Below are 23,951 nucleotides of genomic sequence, written 5' to 3' on the forward strand. Positions count from 1 at the left end.
TCCTCACATCACTGCCCGCACGCTCCTCCCATCACTGCCCGCACCCTCCTCACATCACTGCCCGCACACTCCTCACATCACTGCCCGCACACTTCTCACATCACTGCCCGCACACTCCTCACATCACTGCCCGCACGCTCCTCACATCACTGCCCGCACGCTCCTCACATCACTGCCCGCACGCTCCTCACATCACTGCCCGCACACTCCTCACATCACTGCCCGCACACTCCTCCCATCACTGCCCGCACACTCCTCCCATCACTGCCCGCACACTCCTCCCATCACTGCCCGCACACTCCTCACATCACTGCCCGCACACTCCTCACATCACTGCCCGCACACTCCTCCCATCACTGCCCGCACACTCCCCACATCACTGCCCGCACACTCCTCACATCACTGCCCGCACACTCCTCACATCACTGCCCGCACACTCCTCACATCACTGCCCGCACACTCCTCACATCACTGCCCGCACACTCCTCACATCACTGCCCGCACACTCCTCACATCACTGCCCGCACACTCCTCCCATCACTGCCCGCACGCTCCTCACATCACTGCCCGCACACTCCTCACATCACTGCCCGCACACTCCTCACATCACTGCCCGCACACTCCTCACATCACTGCCCGCACACTCCTCACATCACTGCCCGCACACTCCTCCCATCACTGCCCGCACACTCCTCACATCACTGCCCGCACACTCCTCACATCACTGCCCGCACACTCCCCACATCACTGCCCGCACACTCCCCACATCACTGCCCGCACACTCCTCACATCACTGCCCGCACACTCCTCCCATCACTGCCCGCACACTCCTCCCATCACTGCCCGCACACTCCTCCCATCACTGCCCGCACACTCCTCCCATCACTGCCCGCACACTCCTCCCATCACTGCCCGCACACTCCTCACATCACTGCCCGCACACTCCTCACATCACTCCTCCCATCACTGCCCGCACACTCCTCACATCACTGCCCGCACGCTCCCCACATCACTGCCCACACATTCATCACATCACTGCCCGCACACTCCTCACATCACTGCCCGCACACTCCTCACATCACTGCCGTCACGCCCCCTCCCATAGACTTGCATTGAGGGGGCAGGTGTGACATCATGAGGGGGCGGGGCTATGAAGTCACAAGCTCCCGGCTCCAGCGTTCGGAACAGTTTGTTCCAAACGCTGAGCAGCGGAGTACCCCTTTAACCCCTTAAGGACAGAGCATTTTTCCATTTTTGCACTTTAGTTTTTTCCTGCCTTTTAAAAAAATCATAACCCTTTCCATTTTGCACCTAAAAATCCACATGAGGCTTATTCTTTGCGCCACCAATTCTACTTTGTAATGACATCAGTTATTTTACTACCCAATCTATGGCGAAACCGAAAAGACAACATTTGTTGGACAAAAAAATAAAAAAATACGCCATTTTGTAACTTTTGGGGGCTTCCGTTTCAACGCAGTACATTTTCGGAAAAAATTACGCCTTATCTTTATTCTGTAGGTCCATACGATTTTGTTTTGCTTCTGGTAAAAATCATAAGTACATGCACGAAAATGTATACGTTTAAAGGGGTTCTCCACTGGAAAACATTTTTTTAATCAATTGATGACAGAAAGTTAAACTGATTTGTAAATGACTTCTATTAAAAAATCTTAATCCTTTCAGTACTTATGAGCTTCTGAAGTTAAGGTTGTTCTTTTATGTCTAAATCCTCTGTGATGACACGTGTCTCGGGAACCGCCCAGTTTAGAAGAGGTTTGCTATGGGGATTTGCTTCTAAACTGGGTGGTTCCCGAGACAGGTATGGAAGAGTGTATGATGGATGCTACCCCAGGGAAGGCGAGTAGCAGCGCCCGCGTCTCATGAGCCCAGGGAGAGTGCGCCGTGATTTGAAGTTTTTATCGGTACCATCTTTGTCTTGATCCGACATTTTGATCGCTCTTTATTCATTTTTTATGGTATAAAAAGTGATAAAAAAAATAAGCTTTTTTAGACTTTGGACTTTTTTTTTTTTTTTTCACGTGTACGCCATTGACCGTGCGGTTTAATTAATATATTTTTATAGATCGGAAATTAACACACACTGTGATACCACATATGTTAATATTAATTTTTTATTTTCCCAGTTAATTTATTTTTATTTTTTTATGGGAAAAGCGGGGGGGTGATTCAAACTTTTATTTAGGAAGGGGTTAAATCACATTTATTTCCTTTTTTTATTTTTTTTATTTTGTAACTATTTTTAGACTTTTTTTTTTTTTTTAAGCCCCCATAGGAGACTATTACATGCAATCATTCGATTCATACACTGAACAATGCTGTGCCATAGCATAGCATTCAACAGTGTTATCGGTGCTTGATTGCTCAAGCCTGGATCTGAGGCTTGGAGCACTCAAACGCCAATCGGACAGCATAGCGCCAGGTAGGGAGCCTTTTATTATTATTTTTTTTTTTAATCAACTGGTGCCAGAAAGTTAAACAGATTTCTAAATTACTCCTATTAAAAAATCTCATTCCATCCAGTACTTATTAGCAGCTGAATACTACATAGGAAATTATTTTCTTTTTGGAACAGAGCTCTCTGCCGACATCACGAGCACAGTGCTCTCTGCTGACATCTCTGTCCATTTTAGGAACTGTCCAGAGCAGCATCCCCGTCACGCCCCCTCCCATAGACATGAATGGAGGGGGCTACTCAAGCTTGGTTCCTCTTTACTAGTGATCTGCCCTCCACAGCCCCCAAAGAAAACATTTACCCCAGTCAGGGACCCCGCACATTAGCGCCTTTCTGGACGTGTTATACTGAATATAAATAACAGGTGTCCCGCTGTATACACAGATCGCACGTTTCCCACATACAGTCCACAGATCTATCGCACAGAACATCAGAACAATCCGATCGTGATACTGATCACCGCCCCTCACCGCCCCCTACAGGTCAAATCTTCATCAGGAGTCTCTACTAATCCACCCGAAGATTAAGAAGTCTATTGGTTGTTACATTAAAGTTGATTAAAAAAAATAAAAAATTGGAAGTCACGTGTTTCCTGTCTAGAGTGGAGCTCCAGTCTGCAGCCGGACCCGCCTCCTCTAGAGCTGCGGCCCCTAACTATCTGCTTCCCTCGACTCCTCCCCTACATTGTGTTACTGATCACATGACTGTGACATCATCGCAGGTCCTGGAGGCAGATGGCATTTGTACAGCTTGTGCAGGAGGAGGTATGTGTCTATCTGTTTATCTATCTATCTCATATCTATCTAATATCTATATCTAATATCTATCTATCTCATATCTATCTATCTCATATCTATCTATCTATCTCATATCTATCTATCTATCTATCTCATATCTATCTATCTCATATCTATCTATCTATCTATCTGTCTATCTCATATCTATCTATCTATCTATCTATCTATCTCATATCTATCTTTCTATCCATCTCATATCTATCTATCTATCTGTCTATCTATCTCGTATCTATCTTTCTATCCATCTCATATCTATCTATCTTTCTATCTATTTAATATCTATCTCATATCTATATCACTATAGAGATCAGTGCGTGCAGTGTTATAGTCTCCTATGGGATAACAATGATCAGTATAAGAGATCAGTGTGTGCAGTGTTATAGTCTCCTATGGTATAACAATGATCAGTATAAGAGATCAGTGTGTGCAGGGTTATAGTCTCCTATTGGATAACAATGATCAGTATAAGAGATCAGTGTGTGCAGTGTTATAGTCTCCTATGGGATAATAATGATCAGTATAAGAGATCAGTGTGTGCAGTGTTATAGGTCCCTATGGGATAACAGTGATCAGTATAAGAGATCAGTGTGTGCAGTGTTATAGTCTCCTGTTGGATAACAATGATCAGTATAAGAGATCAGTGTGTGCAGTGTTATAGTCTCCTATGGGATAATAATGATCAGTATAAGAGATCAGTGTGTGCAGTGTTATAGGTCCCTATGGGATAATAATGATCAGTATAAGAGATTAGCGTGTGCAGTGTTATAGGTCCCTATGGGATAACAATGATCAGTATAAGAGATCAGTGTGTGCAGTGTTATAGGTCCCTATGGGATAACAATGATCAGTATAAGATATCAGTGTGTGCAGTGTTATAGGTCCCTATGGGATAACAATGATCAGAATAAGAGATCAGTGTGTGCAGTGTTATAGTCTCCTGTGGGATAATAATGATCAGTATAAGAGATCATTGTGTGCAGTGTTATAGTCTCCTATGGGATAACAACGATCAGTATAAGAGATCAGTGTGTGCAGTGTTATAGTCTCCTATGGGATAATAATGATCAGTATAAGAGATCAGTGTGTGCAGTGTTATAGTCTCCTATGGGATAACAACGATCAGTATAAGAGATCAGTGTGTGCAGTGTTATAGTCTCCTATGGGATAACAATGATCAGTATAAGAGATCAGTGTGTGCAGTGTTATAGTCTCCTATGGGATAACAACGGTCAGTATAAGAGATCAGTGTGTGCAGTGTTATAGTCTCCTATGGGATAACAACGATCAGTATGAGAGATCAGTGTGTGCAGTGTTATAGGTCCCTATGGGATAACAATGATCAGTATAAGATATCAGTGTGTGCAGTGTTATAGGTCCCTATGGGATAACAATGATCAGTATAAGATATCAGTGTGTGCAGTGTTATAGTCTCCTATGGGATAATAATGATCAGTATAAGAGATCAGTGTGTGCAGTGTTATAGTCTCCTGTGGGATAATAATGATCAGTATAAGAGATCAGTGTGTGCAGTGTTATAGTCTCCTATGGGATAACAACGATCAGTATAAGAGATCAGTGTGTGCAGTGTTATAGTCTCCTATGGGATAATAATGATCAGTATAAGAGATCAGTGTGTGCAGTGTTATAGTCTCCTATGGGATAACAACGATCAGTATAAGAGATCAGTGTGTGCAGTGTTATAGTCTCCTATGGGATAACAATGATCAGTATAAGAGATCAGTGTGTGCAGTGTTATAGTCTCCTATGGGATAACAACGATCAGTATAAGAGATCAGTGTGTGCAGTGTTATAGTCTCCTATGGGATAACAATGATCAGTATAAGAGATCAGTGTGTGCAGTGTTATAGTCTCCTATGGGATAACAACGATCAGTATAAGAGATCAGTGTGTGCAGTGTTATAGTCTCCTATGGGATAACAACGATCAGTATAAGAGATCAGTGTGTGCAGTGTTATAGTCTCCTATGGGATAACAATGATCAGTATAAGAGATCAGTGTGTGCAGTGTTATAGTCTCCTATGGGATAACAATGATCAGTATAAGAGATCAGTGTGTGCAGTGTTATAGGTCCCTATGGGATAACAATGATCAGTATAAGAGATCAGTGTGTGCAGTGTTATAGTCTCCTATGGGATAACAATGATCAGTATAAGAGATCAGTGTGTGCAGTGTTATAGTCTCCTATGGGATAACAACGATCAGTATAAGAGATCAGTGTGTGCAGTGTTATAGTCTCCTATGGGATAACAATGATCAGTATAAGAGATCAGTGTGTGCAGTGTTATAGGTCCCTATGGGATAACAATGATCAGTATAAGAGATCAGTGTGTGCAGTGTTATAGTCTCCTATGGGATAACAATGATCAGTATAAGAGATCAGTGTGTGCAGTGTTAATAAAGGCCATTTAACCCCTTCCCTAATAAAAGTTTGAATCACCCCCCTTTTCCCACAAAAAAAACCAGTGTAAATAAAAATAAACATGTGGTATCGCCGTGTGCGTAAATGTCTGAACTATAAAAATATATTCTTAATTAAACCGCTCGGTCAATGGCGTACGCGCAAAAAAATTCCAAAGTCCAAAATAGTGCATTTTTGGTCACATTTTATATCATGAAAAAATGAATAAAAAGTGATCAAAAAGTCCGATCAATACAAAAATGGTACCGCTAAAAACTTCAGATCACGGCGCAAAAAATGAGCCCTAATACCGCCCCATACACGGAAAAATAGAAAAAGTTATAGGGGTCAGAAGATGACAATTTTAACCCCTTAAGGACCAGGGGTTTTTCCGTTTTTGCATTTTCGTTTTTTGCTCCTTGCCTTTAAAAAATCATAACTCTTTCAATTTTGCACCTAAAAATCCATATGATGCTTATTTTTTGCGCCACCAATTCTACTTTGTAATGACGTCAGTAATTTTGCCCAAAAATCTACGGTGAAACGGAAAAAAAAATCATTGTGCGACAAAATTGAAAAAAAAAACGCAGTTTTGTAACTTTTGGGGGCTTCCGTTTCTACGTAGTACATTTTTCGGTAAAAATGACACCTGATATTTATTCTGTAGGTCCATACGATTATAATGATCCCCTACTTATATAGGTTGGATATTGTCGCACTTCTGGAAAAAATCATAACTACATGCAGGAAAATTTATACGTTTAAAAATGTCATCTTCTGACCCCTATAACTTTTTTATTTTTCCGTGTATGGGGCGGTATGAGGGCTCATTTTTTGCTCCGTGATCTGAAGTTTTTAACGGTACCATTTTTGCATTGATAGGACTTATTGATCAATTGATCTTTTTATTCATTTTTAAATGATTCAAACTTTTATTAGGGGAGGGGTTAAATGATCTTTATTCACTTTTTTTTCCCCACTTATTTTTTGCAGTGTTATAGCTCCCATAGGAGACTATAACCCTGCACACACTGATCATTGTTATCCCATAGGAGACTATAACACTGCACACACTGATCATTGTTATCCCATAGGAGACTATAACACTGCACACACTGATCTCTTACACTGATCATTGTTATCCCATAGGAGACTATAACACTGCACACACTGATCTCTTACACTGATCATTGTTATCCCATAGGAGACTATAACACTGCACACACTGATCTCTTACACTGATCATTGTTATCCCATAGGAGACTATAACACTGCACACACTGATCTCTTATACTGATCATTATTATCCCATAGGAGACTATAACCCTGCACACACTGATCTCTTATACTGATCATTGTTATACCATAGGAGACTATAACACTGCACACACTGATCTCTTATACTGATCATTATTATCCCATAGGAGACTATAACCCTGCACACACTGATCTCTTATACTGATCATTGTTATACCATAGGAGACTATAACACTGCACACACTGATCTCTTATACTGATCATTGTTATTCCATAGGAGACTATAACACTGCACACACTGATCTCTTATACTGATCATTGTTATTCCATAGGAGACTATAACACTGCACACACTGATCTCTTATACTGATCGTTGTTATCCCATAGGAGACTATAACACTGCACACACTGATCTCTTATACTGATCGTTGTTATCCAATAGGAGACTATAACACTGCACACACTGATCTCTTACACTGATCATTGTTATCCCATAGGGACCTATAACACTGCACACACTGATCTCTCATACTGATCATTGTTATCCCATAGGGACCTATAACACTGCACACACTGATCTCTTATACTGATCATTGTTATCCCATAGGGACCTATAACACTGCACACACTGATCTCTTATACTGATCATTGTTATCCCATAGGGACCTATAACACTGCACACACTGATCTCTTATACTGATCATTGTTATCCTATAGGAGACTATAACACTGCATACACTGATCTCTTATACTGATTATTGTTATCCCATAGGGACCTATAACACTGTACACACTGATCTCTTATACTTATCATTGTTATCCCATAGGGACCTATAACACTGCACACACTGATCATTGTTATCCCATAGGGACCTATAACACTGCACACACTGATCATCATTGATCACTGGTTTCTCATAAGAAACCAGTGATCGATGATTCTGCCGCATGACTGCTCATGTCTGGATCTCAGGCACTGAGCAGTCATTCGGCGATCGGACAGCGAGGAGGCAGGTAGGGGCCCTCCCGCTGTCCTGTCAGCTGTTCGGGATGCTGCGATTAGCCACGGCTATCCCGAACAGCCCGACTGAGCTAGCCGGCCACTTTCGGTTTCACTTTTAGCCGCGCGGCTCAGCTCTGAGCAGATGGATGGATATGGATGGATAACAGATGGATATGACTGGAGAGGTGAGGGATTCTGGGAGTGATGTCACATGACCTCATTCTTATCTCTGTAATAACGGATGGATATGACTGGAGAGGTGAGGGATTCTGGGAGTGATGCGTGCGGCTAAAAGGTTAATAGCGCGCGGATTCTGGGAGTGATGTCACATGACCTCATTCTTATCTATGTAATAACAGATGGATATGACTGGAGAGGTGAGGGATTCTGGGAGTGATGTCACATGACCTCATTCTTATCTATGTAATAACAGATGGATATGACTGGAGAGGTGAGGGATTCTGGGAGTGATGTCACATGACCTCATTCTTATCTATGTAATAACAGATGGATATGACTGGAGAGGTGAGGGATTCTGGGAGTGATGTCACATGACCTCATTCTTATCTCTGTAATAACGGATGGATATGACTGGAGAGGTGAGGGATTCTGGGAGTGATGTCACATGACCTCATTCTTATCTATGTAATAACAGATGGATATGACTGAGAGGTGAGGGATTCTGGGAGTGATGTCACATGACCTCATTCTTATCTATGTAATAACAGATGGATATGACTGGAGAGGTGAGGGATTCTGGGAGTGATGTCACATGACCTCATTCTTATCTATGTAATAACAGATGGATATGACTGGAGAGGTGAGGGATTCTGGGAGTGATGTCACATGACCTCATTCTTATCTCTGTAATAACGGATGGATATGACTGGAGAGGTGAGGGATTCTGGGAGTGATGCATGCGGCTAAAAGGTTAATAGCGCGCCGCCGCAATCGGCGCTACGCGCTATTAGAGGGGGGTCCCGGCTTCACTATGACCCCGGGCCCGCCGCGATATGACGCGGGGTTACTGTGTAACCCCGCGTTATATCAGGAGAGCAGGACCAAGGGCGTACCTGTACGCCCTTGGTCCTTAAGAGGTTAAACGTATACATTTTCCTGCATGTAGTTATGATTTTTTCCAGAAGTGCAACAATATCCAACCTATATAAGTAGGGGATCATTTTAATCGTATGGACCTATAGAATATTGATAAGGTGTCATTTTTACTGGAAAATGTACTGTGTAGAAATGGAAGCCCCCAAAAGTTAGAAAATGGCGTTTTTTCTTCAATTTTGTCGCACAATGAATTTTGTTTCCGTTTCGCCCTGGATTTTTGGGTAAAATGACTAATGTCACTGCAAAGTAGAATTAGTGGCGCAAAAAATAAGCCATCATATGGAATTTTATGTGCAAAATTTAAAGCGTTATGATTTTTAGAAGGTGATGAGGAAAAAATGAAAATGCAAAAATGGTAAAACCCTGCGTCCTTAAGGGGTTAAAGGGGTACTCCGGTGGGGAAAAAAAATAAAAGGTTTTCACATCAACTGGTGCCATTAAGATGCCACAAAGAATTGTAAATGACTTCTATTTAAAAATCTTAATCCTTCCAGAACTTATCAGCTGCTGTATGATCCATAGGAAGTTGTGTAGTTCTTTCCAGTCTGACCAATGTGCTCTCTGCTGACACCTTTTGCTATGCGGATTTTCTCCTGCTCTGGACAGTTCCTGACATGGACAAAGGTGTCAGTAGAGAGCACTGTGGTCAGACTGGAAAGAACTATATACAACTTCCTGTGGAGCATACAGCAGCTAATAAGTACTGGAAGGATTAAGATTTTTAAATAGAAGTAATTTACAAATCTTTTTAACTTAATGGCACCAGTTGATTATAAAAAGTTATCCACCGGAGTACCCCTTTAAGCAGCACAAGGTGAGCCTGGTTTGTTGTGCTTGCCGTTCAGGGATGGCGGCACGGAAAATATTTGAACCCTTTTAACCCTTTCCCAACACACAACATACAATGAATAAGCACAATGGGGGAGATTTATCAAAACCTATCCAGAGGAAAAGTTGCCCAGTTGCCCATAGCAACCAATCAGATCACTTCTTTCATTTTTAACAAGCCCTCTGGAAAATGAAAGCAGCCATCTTATTGGTTGCTATGGGCAACTGGGCAACTTCTCCTTTGCACAGGTTTTGATAAATCTCCCCCAATGTTCTGGAGATGGGAAGACGGAAGAGACCGGGGTCAGAATACAGGATGTGAGGAGGAAAGAGAAACCATAGAGATCGGATATCACCGGAATCACCGGATAAAGAACCGTCAGATTTACCTCAGAAACCACAGGAAACGGCGGTCACCAGAGAGGAGGAATTGGGGTTTATTGTGTAAAATCCAGGGGGCGCCATCACACAGGACAACTTGTCTGCATACGGCTCTGTCCATGGGGAATGAGGACATTATGGATCTAAGGAGACAAAGGAACAAACAGAAATCCCCCGACAGGAAAGGGTTAAATGTCTCTATTTTCTCCTGTATCAACTGCGACAAATCCTCCACAGATCATCACAGATTTATAAGATACAAGATGTGGGCGGAATCATCCGGAATCATCGTGACCATAATGTCTCCTCAGATGTTTCCCCAGATTATCTCCAGGAAATGGATTTTATTTCTCCATAGAATCTGGTGCGGTTTATCATCGTCTCCTCTTCTTCCCTTCAGGTTTCTCCAATCCAGGATCCTCTGCTGATATCTTCTATATAAGAGAATTCTCCTGGATGACCCATCAACCATGGAGAGAGACAGGAACAAGATGGCCGACAGGATCATAAACCTCACCCTACAAATACTCTTCCGGCTTACTGGAGAGGTGAGGGATTCTGGGAGTGATGTCACATGACCTCATTCTTATCTATGTAATAACAGATGGATATGACTGGAGAGGTGAGGGATTCTGGGAGTGATGTCACATGACCTCATTCTTATCTATGGAATAACAGATGGATATGACTGGAGAGGTGAGGGATTCTGGGAGTGATGTCACATGACCTCATTCTTATCTATGTAATAACAGATGGATATGACTGGAGAGGTGAGGGATTCTGGGAGTGATGTCACATGACCTCATTCTTATCTATGTAATAACAGATGGATATGACTGGAGAGGTGAGGGATTCTGGGAGTGATGTCACATGACCTCATTCTTATCTATGTAATAACAGATGGATATGACTGGAGAGGTGAGGGATTCTGGGAGTGATGTCACATGACCTCATTCTTATCTATGTAATAACAGATGGATGTGACTGGAGAGGTGAGGGATTCTGGGAGTGATGTCACATGACCTCATTCTTATCTATGTTATAACGGATGGATATGACTGGAGAGGTGAGGGATTCTGGGAGTGATGTCACATGACCTCATTCTTATCTCTGTAATAACGGATGGATATGACTGGAGAGGTGAGGGATTCTGGGAGTGATGTCACATGACCTCATTCTTATCTATGTAATAACAGATGGATATGACTGAGAGGTGAGGGATTCTGGGAGTGATGTCACATGACCTCATTCTTATCTATGTAATAACAGATGGATATGACTGGAGAGGTGAGGGATTCTGGGAGTGATGTCACATGACCTCATTCTTATCTATATAATAACAGATGGATATGACTGGAGAGGTGAGGGATTCTGGGAATGTATGTAGTGATATTAATGTGTCTCTCCATACACAGGATTACTCAGTAGTGAAGAAGTCCTCTAGTGGGCGCTGTCGGGCCCCTGTGTGTGAAGGATGGGGAAGAACCCTGAGCCCAATCACGGGGCCCCCACCTCACTCCCTGATATATGAGGAAATGGATGAACAGAAGATCCGAGAACTCATCAACAAGATGATGGAGCTGCTGACTGGAGAGGTGACCCTGCTGGGACATTATACAGTAATGGAGGGGTCTGGTGATGACTGGAGAGATGACCCTGCTGGGACATTATACAGTAATGGAGGGGTCTGGTGATGACTGGAGAGGTGACACTGTTGGGACATTATACAGTAATGGAGGGGTCTGGTGATGACTGGAGAGGTGACCCTGCTGGGACATTATACAGTAATGGAGGGGTCTGGTGATGACTGGAGAGATGACCCTGCTGGGACATTATACAGTAATGGAGGGGTCTGGTGATGACTGGAGAGGTGACACTGTTGGGACATTATACAGTAATGGAGGGGTCTGGTGATGACTGGAGAGATGACCCTGCTGGGACATTATACAGTAATGGAGGGGTCTGGTGATGACTGGAGAGGTGACACTGCTGGGACATTATACAGTAATGGAGGGGTCTGGTGATGACTGGAGAGGTGACACTGCTGGGACATTATACAGTAATGGAGGGGTCTGGTGATGACTGGAGAGGTGACACTGCTGGGAATGCTGGGACATTATACAGTAATGGAGGGGTCTGGTGATGACTGGAGAGGTGACCCTGCTGGGACATTATACAGTAATGGAGGGGTCTGGTGATGACTGGAGAGGTGACACTGCTGGGACATTATACAGTAATGGAGGGGTCTGGTGATGACTGGAGAGGTGACACTGCTGGGACATTATACAGTAATGGAGAGGTCTGGTGATGACTGGAGAGGTGACACTGCTGGGACATTATACAGTAATGGAGGGGTCTGGTGATGACTGGAGAGGTGACCCTGCTGGGACATTATACAGTAATGGAGGGGTCTGGTGATGACTGGAGAGGTGACACTGCTGGGACATTATACAGTAATGGAGGGGTCTGGTGATGACTGGAGAGGTGACACTGCTGGGACATTATACAGTAATGGAGGGGTCTGGTGATGTCTGGAGAGGTGACACTGCTGGGACATTATACAGTAATGGAGGGGTCTGGTGATGACTGGAGAGGTGACACTGCTGGGACATTATACAGTAATGGAGGGGTCTGGTGATGACTGGAGAGGTGACACTGCTGGGAATGCTGGGACATTATACAGTAATGGAGGGGTCTGGTGATGACTGGAGAGGGGACACTGCTGGGACATTATACAGTAATGGAGGGGTCTGGTGATGACTGGAGAGGTGACACTGCTGGGACATTATACAGTAATGGAGGGGTCTGGTGATGACTGGAGAGGTGACACTGCTGGGAATGCTGGGACATTATACAGTAATGGAGGGATCTGGTGATGACTGGAGAGGTGACACTGCTGGGACATTATACAGTAATGGAGGAGTCTGGTGATGACTGGAGAGGTGACACTGCTGGGACATTATACAGTAATGGAGGGGTCTGGTGATGACTGGAGAGGTGACCCTGCTGGGACATTATACAGTAATGGAGGGGTCTTGTGATGACTGGAGAGGTGACACTGCTGGGGCATTATACAGTAATGGAGGGGTCTGGTGATGACTGGAGAGGTGACACTGCTGGGACATTATACAGTAATGGAGGGGTCTGGTGATGACTGGAGAGGTGACACTGCTGGGACATTATACAGTAATGGAGGGGTCTGGTGATGACTGGAGAGGTGACACTGCTGGGACATTATACAGTAATGGAGGGGTCTGGTGATGACTAGAGAGGTGACCCTGCTGGGACATTATACAGTAATGGAGGGGTCTGGTGATGACTGGAGAGGTGACATTGCTGGGAATGCTGGGACATTATACAGTAATGGAGGGGTCAGGTGATGACTGGAGAGGTGACACTGCTGGGACATTATACAGTAATGAAGGGGTCTGGTGATGACTGGAGAGGTGACCCTGCTGGGACATTATACAGTAATGGAGGGGTCTGGTGATGACTGGAGAGGTGACACTGCTGGGAATGCTGGGACATTATACAGTAATGGAGGGGTCTGGTGATGACTGGAGAGGTGACACTGCTGGGAATGCTGGGACATTATACAGTAATGGAGGGGTCTGGTGATGACTGGAGAGGTGACACTGCTGGGAATGCTGGGACATTATACAGTAATGGAGGGGTCTGGTGATGACTGGAGAGGTGACACTGCTGGGACATTATACAGTAATGGAGGGGTCTGGTGATGACTGGAGAGGTGACACTGCTGGGACATTATACAGTAATGGAGGGGTCTGGTGATGACTGGAGAGGTGACACTGCTGGGACATTATACAGTAATGGAGGGGGTCTGGTGATGATTAGAGAGGTGACACTGCTGGGACATTATACAGTAATGGAGGGGTCTGGTGATGACTGGAGAGGTGACACTGCTGGGACATTATACAGTAATGGAGGGGTCTGGTGATGACTGGAGAGGTGACACTGCTGGGACATTATACAGTAATGGAGGGGTCTGGTGATGACTGGAGAGGTGACAGTGCTGGGACATTATACAGTAATGGAGGGGTCTGGTGATGACTGGAGAGGTGACACTGCTGGGACATTATACAGTAATGGAGGGGTCTGGTGATGACTGGAGAGGTGACACTGCTGGGACATTATACAGTAATGGAGGGGTCTGGTGATGACTGGAGAGGTGACACTGCTGGGACATTATACAGTAATGGAGGGGTCTGGTGATGACTGGAGAGGTGACACTGCTGGGAATGCTGGGACATTATACAGTAATGGAGGGGTCTGGTGATGACTGGAGAGGTGACACTGCTGGGAATGCTGGGACATTATACAGTAATGGAGGGGTCTGGTGATGACTGGAGAGGTGACACTGCTGGGACATTATACAGTAATGGAGGGGTCAGGTGATGACTGGAGAGGTGACACTGCTGGGAATGCTGGGACATTATACAGTAATGGAGGGGTCTGGTGATGACTGGAGAGGTGACACTGCTGGGAATGCTGGGACATTATACAGTAACACCACTGGAGGGGTCGGGGTGATGACTGTATCATTATGTGTCAGGTTCCTATAAGGTGTCAGGACGTGGCGGTCTATTTCTCCATGGAGGAGTGGGAGTATGTAGAAGGACACAAGGATCAGTACAAGGATCAGGTCATGATGAAGGATCAGCAGCCCCTCACATCACCAGGTAATAGACATGACTATATACACACGTCCTCTCATTATTTGTATGTAAAGAATGAATTCAGTCTCTTTATGTGTTCCCTACAGTCAGATCCAGTAAGAGAACAGCACCAGAGAGGTGTCCCCGTCCTCTTCTTCCACAGGATGATCAGGTAGATGGAGATATTCCCTATGATCTGTAGAAGGGCTGTGAAGCTCTTGTGGTCAGTCCCCTCACCCTCCATGACTCCTCATCTCCTGCTCATCTGTAACATCCCATGTGACTTCTCCTACTGTCTGATGACTTTTACTATATTTCTTCCACATCTTATGAATCAGGGAGAATATCTGAACAATATTAAAGCTGCAGAGACAGATGTGAGCGGTGATGATCAGTATAAGGAGAACATTCCTATATGGAAAGATCTCATCTATATTAATGCTAATATTAATGCTAAAGACATAAAGGAAGAAGAAGAGACACATGTTAGCGGTGATAAGCAGTATGAGGAGAACATTCCTACAGGGAAAGATCTCATCTATATTAATGCTACATACATAAAGGAAGAAGAAGAGACACATGTGAGCGGTGATAAGCAGTATAAGGAGGACATTCCTACAGGAAAAGATCTAATTTATAATAGTACTAAAGACCTAAAGGAAGAAGAAGAGACAGATGTGAGAAGTGATGAGCAGTATAAGGAGGATATTCCTACAGGTTATCGCTCATGTGAGTATCCTACATTATAGTTCTTCTCCACCAATCCCCAGTATAAACACTTCTGCGGCCTCCTCCCCATCTGCTCTGTAGGTGCAGCCTATGTATCCTTATGTCCTGTACAATTTTTAGGGACTTTCATCCTTCTTCTGATGACTGGGTTATGCTGATCCATCACTTGGGTGTTCATAGATACATTTTACTTTAAAGTTTTTGTCTGCTAAAGTTTTTTTGCTTTAAGACATCTAAACAGTATAGAGCACCATGGAAATAAGGGAGCAGAGACACCTGTCAAAAACTGGGAACAAGGAGGCGCTATACACAGCGAGGAGAGAGATTATATATATACGATAGGGTAGGAGGAGGATGGAGAAGACAGGCAAAAAGGTATATACGATAGGGTAGGAGGAGGATGGAGAAGACAGGCGGTAGAAAGGTGTATACAATAGGGTAGGCGGAGGATGGAGAAGACAGGTGGTAGAAAGGTATATACGATAGGAGGAGGATGGAGAAGACAGGAGGTAGAAAGGTATATACGATAGGGTAGGAGGAGGATGGAGAAGACAGGAGGTAGAAAGGTATATACGATAGGGTAGGAGGAGGATGGAGAAGACAGGAGGTAGAAAGGTATATACGATAGGGTAGGAGGAGGATGGAGAAGACAGGCGGTAGAAAGGTATATACGATAGGGTAGGAGGAGGATGGAGAAGACAGGCGGTAGAAAGGTATATACGATAGGGAGGGCAGAGGATGGAGAAGACAGGAGGTAGAAAGGTATATACGATAGGGTAGGAGGAGGATGGAGAAGACAGGCGGTAGAAAGGTATATACGATAGGGTAGGAGGAGGATGGAGAAGACAGGAGGTAGAAAGGTATATACGATAGGGTAGGAGGAGGATGGAGAAGACAGGAGGTAGAAAGGTATATACGATAGGGTAGGAGGAGGATGGAGAAGACAGGAGGTAGAAAGGTATATACGATAGGGTAGGAGGAGGATGGAGAAGACAGGAGGTAGAAAGGTATATACGATAGGGTAGGAGGAGGATGGAGAAGACAGGCGGTAGAAAGGTATATACGATAGGGTAGGAGGAGGATGGAGAAGACAGGCGGTAGAAAGGTATATACGATAGGGAGGGCAGAGGATGGAGAAGACAGGAGGTAGAAAGGTATATACGATAGGGTAGGAGGAGGATGGAGAAGACAGGCGGTAGAAAGGTATATACGATAGGGTAGGAGGAGGATGGAGAAGACAGGAGGTAGAAAGGTATATACGATAGGGTAGGAGGAGGATGGAGAAGACAGGAGGTAGAAAGGTATATACGATAGGGTAGGAGGAGGATGGAGAAGACAGGCGGTAGAAAGGTATATACGATAGGGAGGGCAGAGGATGGGGAAGACAGGCGGTAGAAAGGTATATACGATAGGGTAGGCGGAGGAGGGAGAAGACAGGAGGTAGAAAGGTATATACGATAGGGTAGGAGGAGGATGGAGAAGACAGGAGGTAGAAAGGTATATACGATAGGGTAGGAGGAGGATGGAGAAGACAGGCGGTAGAACGGTATATACGATAGGGTAGGAGGAGGATGGAGAAGACAGGAGGTAGAAAGGTATATACGATAGGGTAGGAGGAGGATGGAGAAGACAGGAGGTAGAAAGGTATATACGATAGGGTAGGCGGAGGATGGAGAAGACAGGCGGTAGAAAGGTATATACGATAGGGTAGGAGGAGGATGGGGAAGACAGGCGGTAGAAAGGTATATACGATAGGGTAGGCGGAGGATGGGGAAGACAGGCGGTAGAAAGGTATATACGATAGGGTAGGAGGAGGATGGAGAAGACAGGAGGTAGAAAGGTATATACGATAGGGTAGGAGGAGGATGGAGAAGACAGGAGGTAGAAAGGTATATACGATAGAGTAGGCAGAGGATGGGAAGACAGGAGGTAGAAAGGTATATACGATAGGGAAAGCAGAGGGAGGGGAAGACAGGAGGTAGAAAGGTATATACGATAGGGTAGGAGGAGGATGGAGAAGACAGGAGGTAGAAAGGTATATACGATAGGGTAGGAGGAGGATGGGGAAGACAGGCGGTAGAAAGGTATATACGATAGGGTAGGAGGAGGATGGAGAAGACAGGCGGTAGAAAGGTATATACGATAGGGTAGGAGGAGGATGGAGAAGACAGGCAGTAGAAAGGTATATACGGTAGGGTAGGAGGAGGATGGAGAAGACAGGCGGTAGAAAGGTATATACGATAGGGTAGGAGGAGGATGGAGAAGACAGGCGGTAGAAAGGTATATACCATAGGGTAGGAGGAGGATGGAGAAGACAGGAGGTAGAAAGGTATATACCATAGGGTAGGTGGAGGATGGAGAAGACAGGCGGTAGAAAGGTATATACGATGGGGTAGGCAGAGGATGGAGAAGACAGGAGGTAGAAAGGTATATACGATAGGGTAGGAGGAGGATGGAGAAGACAGGAGGTAGAAAGGTATATACGATAGGGTAGGAGGAGGATGGAGAAGACAGGCGGTAGAAAGGTATATACGATAGGGTAGGAGGAGGATGGAGAAGACAGGCGGTAGAAAGGTATATACGATAGGGTAGGAGGAGGATGGAGAAGACAGGAGGTAGAAAGGTATATACGATAGGGTAGGAGGAGGATGGGGAAGACAGGCGGTAGAAAGGTATATACGATAGGGTAGGAGGAGGATGGGGAAGACAGGCGGTAGAAAGGTATATACGATAGGGTAGGAGGAGGATGGGGAAGACAGGAGGTAGAAAGGTATATACGATAGGGTAGGAGGAGGATGGAGAAGACAGGAGGTAGAAAGGTATATACGATAGGGTAGGAGGAGGATGGAGAAGACAGGAGGTAGAAAGGTATATACGATAGGGTAGGAGGAGGATGGAGAAGACAGGAGGTAGAAAGGTATATACGATAGGGTAGGAGGAGGATGGAGAAGACAGGAGGTAGAAAGGTATATACCATAGGGTAGGAGGAGGATGGAGAAGACAGGCGGTAGAAAGGTATATACCATAGGGTAGGAGGAGGATGGAGAAGACAGGAGGTAGAAAGGTATATACGATAGGGTAGGAGGAGGATGGAGAAGACAGGCGGTAGAAAGGTATATACGATAGGGTAGGAGGAGGATGGAGAAGACAGGCGGTAGAAAGGTATATACGATAGGAGGAGGAGGATGGAGAAGACAGGAGGTAGAAAGGTATATACGATAGGGTAGGAGGAGGATGGAGAAGACAGGCGGTAGAAAGGTATATACGATAGGGTAGGAGGAGGATGGAGAAGACAGGCAGTAGAAAGGTATATACGATAGGGTAGGAGGAGGATGGAGAAGACAGGCGGTAGAAAGGTATATACGATAGGGTAGGCGGAGGATGGAGAAGACATGCGGTAGAAAGGTATATACCATAGGGTAGGAGGAGGATGGAGAAGACAGGAGGTAGAAAGGTATATACCATAGGGTAGGAGGAGGATGGAGAAGACAGGCGGTAGAAAGGTATATACGATAGGGTAGGAGGAGGATGGAGAAGACAGGCGGTAGAAAGGTATATACCATAGGGTAGGCGGAGGATGGAGAAGACAGGAGGTAGAAAGGTATATACCATAGGGTAGGCGGAGGATGGAGAAGACAGGCGGTAGAAAGGTATATACGATAGGGTAGGAGGAGGATGGAGAAGACAGGCGGTAGAAAGGTATATACGATAGGGTAGGAGGAGGGTGGGGAAGACAGGCGGTAGAAAGGTATATACGATAGGGTAGGAGGAGGGTGGGGAAGACAGGCGGTAGAAAGGTATATACAATAGATTAGGAGGAGGATGGAGAAGACAGGCGGTAGAAAGGTATATACGATAGGGTAGGAGGAGGATGGGGAAGACAGGAGGTAGAAAGGTATATACGATAGGGTAGGAGGAGGATGGAGAAGACAGGCGGTAGAAAGGTATATACGATAGGGTAGGAGGAGGGAGAAGACAGGAGGTAGAAAGGTATATACCATAGGGTAGGAGGAGGATGGAGAAGACAGGAGGTAGAAAGGTATATACGATAGGGTAGGAGGAGGATGGAGTAGACAGGAGGTAGAAAGGTATATACGATAGGGTAGGAGGAGGATGAAGAAGACAGGCGGTAGAAAGGTATATACGATAGGGTAGGAGGAGGATGAAGAAGACAGGCGGTAGAAAGGTATATACGATAGGGTAGGAGGAGGATGGGGAAGACAGGCGGTAGAAAGGTATATAGGATAGGAGGAGGATGGAGAAGACAGGAGGTAGAAAGGTATATACGATAGGGTAGGCAGAGGATGGGGAAGACAGGTGGTAGAAAGGTATATACGATAGGGTAGGAGGAGGATGGAGAAGACAGGCGGTAGAAAGGTAGATACGATAGGGTAGGCAGAGGATGGAGAAGACAGGAGGTAGAAAGGTATATACGATAGGGTAGGAGGAGGATGGAGAAGACAGGCGGTAGAAAGGTAGATACGATAGGGTAGGCAGAGGATGGAGAAGACAGGAGGTAGAAAGGTATATACGATAGGGTAGGAGGAGGATGGGGAAGACAGGAGGTAGAAAGGTATATACGATAGGGTAGGCGGAGGATGGAGAAGACAGGCGGTAGAAAGGTATATACGATAGGGTAGGCGGAGGATGGGGAAGACAGGAGGTAGAAAGGTATATACGATAGGGTAGGCGGAGGATGGGGAAGACAGGAGGTAGAAAGGTATATACGATAGGGTAGGCAGAGGGAGGAGAAGACAGGCGGTAGAAAGGTATATACGATAGGGTAGGTGGAGGATGGAGAAGACAGGAGGTAGAAAGGTATATACCATAGGGTTAGAGGAGGATGGAGAAGACAGGAGGTAGAAAGGTATATACGATAGGGTAGGAGGAGGATGGAGAAGACAGGCGGTAGAAAGGTATATACGATAGGGTAGGAGGAGGATGGAGAAGACAGGCGGTAGAAAGGTATATACCATAGGGTAGGAGGAGGATGGAGAAGACGGGCGGTAGAAAGGTATATACGATAGGGTAGGCGGAGGATGGGGAAGACAGGAGGTAGAAAGGTATATACGATAGGGTAGGAGGAGGATGGGGAAGACAGGCGGTAGAAAGGTATATACGATAGGGTAGGCAGAGGGAGGAGAAGACAGGCGGTAGAAAGGTATATACGATAGGGTAGGAGGAGGATGGAGAAGACAGGCGGTAGAAATGTATATACGATAGGGTAGGAGGAGGATGGAGAAGACAGGAGGTAGAAAGGTATATACGATAGGGTAGGAGGAGGATGGAGAAGACAGGAGGTAGAAAGGTATATACGATAGGGTAGGAGGAGGATGGAGAAGACAGGAGGTAGAAAGGTATATACGATAGGGTAGGAGGAGGATGGAGAAGACAGGAGGTAGAAAGGTATATACGATAGGGTAGGAGGAGGATGGAGAAGACAGGCGGTAGAAAGGTAAATACCATAGGGTAGGAGGAGGATGGAGAAGACAGGAGGTAGAAAGGTATATACGATAGGGTAGGAGGAGGATGGAGAAGACAGGAGGTAGAAAGGTATATACGATAGGGTAGGAGGAGGATGGAGAAGACAGGAGGTAGAAAGGTATATACGATAGGGTAGGAGGAGGATGGAGAAGACAGGAGGTAGAAAGGTATATACGATAGGGTAGGAGGAGGATGGAGAAGACAGGAGGTAGAAAGGTATATACGATAGGGTAGGCAGAGGGAGGAGAAGACAGGCAAATCATTGGATTTGTAGTGTGTCGAATGTGCTGGACTTTGTAGTGCCACCAATGTTATTGAGACAATGCACGATCAGACCAGATCACAATGATCGTTGGATGGTGAATGTTCCATTATGTCAAATTTGGCCATTTTCTTCTGTGTTATTCTCTGCAGATTCTTGTACCAGGAGATCAGAGGAGAATCTTATATCTTCAGATTATAAAGCAGATGATGATATCACACAAGATACATATGAAGAACATTCCATTATCCCAGATACACCCTCAGCCCTTCACAGCCAAGATCTGTCATCTCATCCTTATATACAGGTCCTGTCTTCTCAGTCATCACAGGATGTTCAGCACAATGAGATGTTATTTTCATGTTTTACTCAGAAAACAGATGTTGTACAACATGAGGAGAGTCACACAGGAGAGAAGCCAGTTTCATGTTCAGAATGTGGAAAATGTTTTACTCGAAAATCATATCTTACTGAACATGCAAGAATTCATACCGGAGAGAAGTTATTTTCATGTTTACAATGTGAGAAGAGTTTTGCTCAGAAATCAGATCTTGTTAGACATCAAAGAACTCACACAGGGGAAAGGCCATTTTCATGTTCAGAATGTGGGAAATGTTTTACTGACAAATCAAATCTAGTTAAACATCAAAAAAGGCACTTAGGACTGAAGCGGTTTCCATGTTCAGAATGTGGAAAAAGCTTTACACAGAAAACAGATCTTGTTCAGCATCAAAGAAATCACACCGGGGAGAAGCCATATTCATGTTTAGAATGCGGGAAATGTTTTACTCGGAAACCATATCTCACTGAACATGAAAGAACTCACACAGGGGAGAAGCTTTTTTCTTGTTCGGAATGTGGGAAACGTTTTACTCAGAAATCAAGTCTTGTTCAGCATAAAAGAACTCACACAGGAGAGAAGCCATTTTCATGCTCAGAATGTGGAAACTGTTTTACTAAGAAATCCAGTCTTGTCCATCATAAAAGATCTCACACAGGGGAGAAACTATTTTCATGTTCAGAATGTGGGAAATGTTTTACTCGGAAATCACAGCTTATCAAACATCTAAGAATTCATACAGGAGGGGAGACAATTCAGAGCAGTAAATGATGCAGATAAGACATCTATATAGGGCTGCAACTATTATTCTATACTGGGATTTGTTGTCGTTGAATCCAGTTATAAAATAATCGGCCGATTCGTTGGCGCAGGCGGTCATGAGGTTGCTGCGGGCGCGGCGGTCAAACGCTAGGCCGCACCCTCTGTTCATCACGTCCCTGTCCCACTGCTTACCAATCACACCTGCAGGGCCGGTTCCTCACTTTTTATAGGGGGCGACAATCCCAACTGCTGAACGCTCCCCCACCCCCTCGGATGCATAGACACAGGCCCGCCCACCGCTCACACTGCCAACAGCACCCATCCCCCGGACCCAGAGCGCTTCAGCAGTGGCCCCAGTCCCACAGTGTAAGCAAATATTCCCCCCCATCCGAACAGTCCCACAGTGTAAGTAGCATGCAAGCATTCTCTCCCCCCCCCTGGCTACAGTCTTAACGGTGCGCACAATAATCACTATTCAAACGCCTTCCCACTCCCAGCACCGTGTTAGCGGCGCACAGTAAACACTGTCCCGCCGCCTCCCTACAGTTCCGTCCCGCTACAATGTTTCCGCGCACAAAGCTTCCTCCAGGCACTCGGCAAGACAGCTCCCTGTAAGTTCATCAGCGGCCCTGTGTGTGAGGGGTTAATTGTGTAACTATGTATACAAACCAGTGTACCTGCAGAGCATTACACCCTAATGTCATCTACAGACACAAGGGTGCAATGCTCTGCACACACAAGGGTGCAATGCTCTGCATATACCAGTCTGTAGTACACACACTAGGATGCAATGCTCTGCACATACTACCATTTGTATAGTGGTGTGTATGTAGTACATATACACTGCTATACACATTGGGGGGTTGCCGAGCATTCTGTACTACAGACATGGGTCGGGTGCAATGCTCTGCAGTCTGCACATACCCCCATGTGTATAGGAGTGCTGTATAAAAAAAAAAAGTCAAAAAATAAGATATAAATGTAAATTAACTGCTTCCGCAATAAAAATAAGTTCCCCTTTTCCTATTGCTATACAAAAAAAAGTAAAAAAAAAATACTTTTTTTTTTTTTTTTTTACATATTTGATACTGCCGCACCTATTAAAATATTAGTGAATCATTAACATTTTAATAGTTCAGACAGTTACCCATGCGGCAGTATCAAATTTGCGCTGGTTTCTGTACAGGATCATTAATAATGATCCTGTACGGCAAATGGCGTAAACTTAAAAAAATTAAAATTAAATTGCTGTTTGGTCACATGACATGCTAAAAACTTAATATGGCCATTGTACATAATTTTTCAAGTAGAATCAGCTGAACCCCTTTTTTGGGCATTTTTGAAGTTTTTTTTTTTTTTCAGATTAATCAATCAAATAATTGACAACTAATCGATTATTAAAATAATTGTTAGCTGCAGCC

The 23,951-nt window shown here is 44.8% G+C and overlaps 2 protein-coding genes across 2 annotated transcripts in view; one reads left to right on the top strand and one right to left on the bottom strand.

Annotated features, from left to right (window-relative positions):
• Positions 1 to 23,951, bottom strand: part of LOC130298104 (oocyte zinc finger protein XlCOF7.1-like) — a 236,160-nt gene that overhangs the window by 195,003 nt on the left and 17,206 nt on the right. The window lies entirely within an intron of this gene.
• The window catches only part of LOC130309281 (oocyte zinc finger protein XlCOF7.1-like), a 50,721-nt gene continuing 36,894 nt past the window's right edge, over positions 10,125 to 23,951 (top strand). The window contains exons 1-6 of the mRNA XM_056552315.1: positions 10,125 to 10,825; positions 11,693 to 11,872; positions 14,851 to 14,977; positions 15,061 to 15,125; positions 15,292 to 15,682; positions 21,581 to 22,536. Coding sequence (XP_056408290.1) covers positions 10,748 to 10,825; positions 11,693 to 11,872; positions 14,851 to 14,977; positions 15,061 to 15,125; positions 15,292 to 15,682; positions 21,581 to 22,536 — 1,797 coding nt within the window. The 5' untranslated portion in view covers positions 10,125 to 10,747. The remainder of the gene's footprint in view (positions 10,826 to 11,692; positions 11,873 to 14,850; positions 14,978 to 15,060; positions 15,126 to 15,291; positions 15,683 to 21,580; positions 22,537 to 23,951) is intronic.

This window comes from Hyla sarda, chromosome 1 (assembly GCF_029499605.1).
Source record: "Hyla sarda isolate aHylSar1 chromosome 1, aHylSar1.hap1, whole genome shotgun sequence".
NCBI classification, from domain to species: Eukaryota; Metazoa; Chordata; class Amphibia; order Anura; family Hylidae; genus Hyla; species Hyla sarda.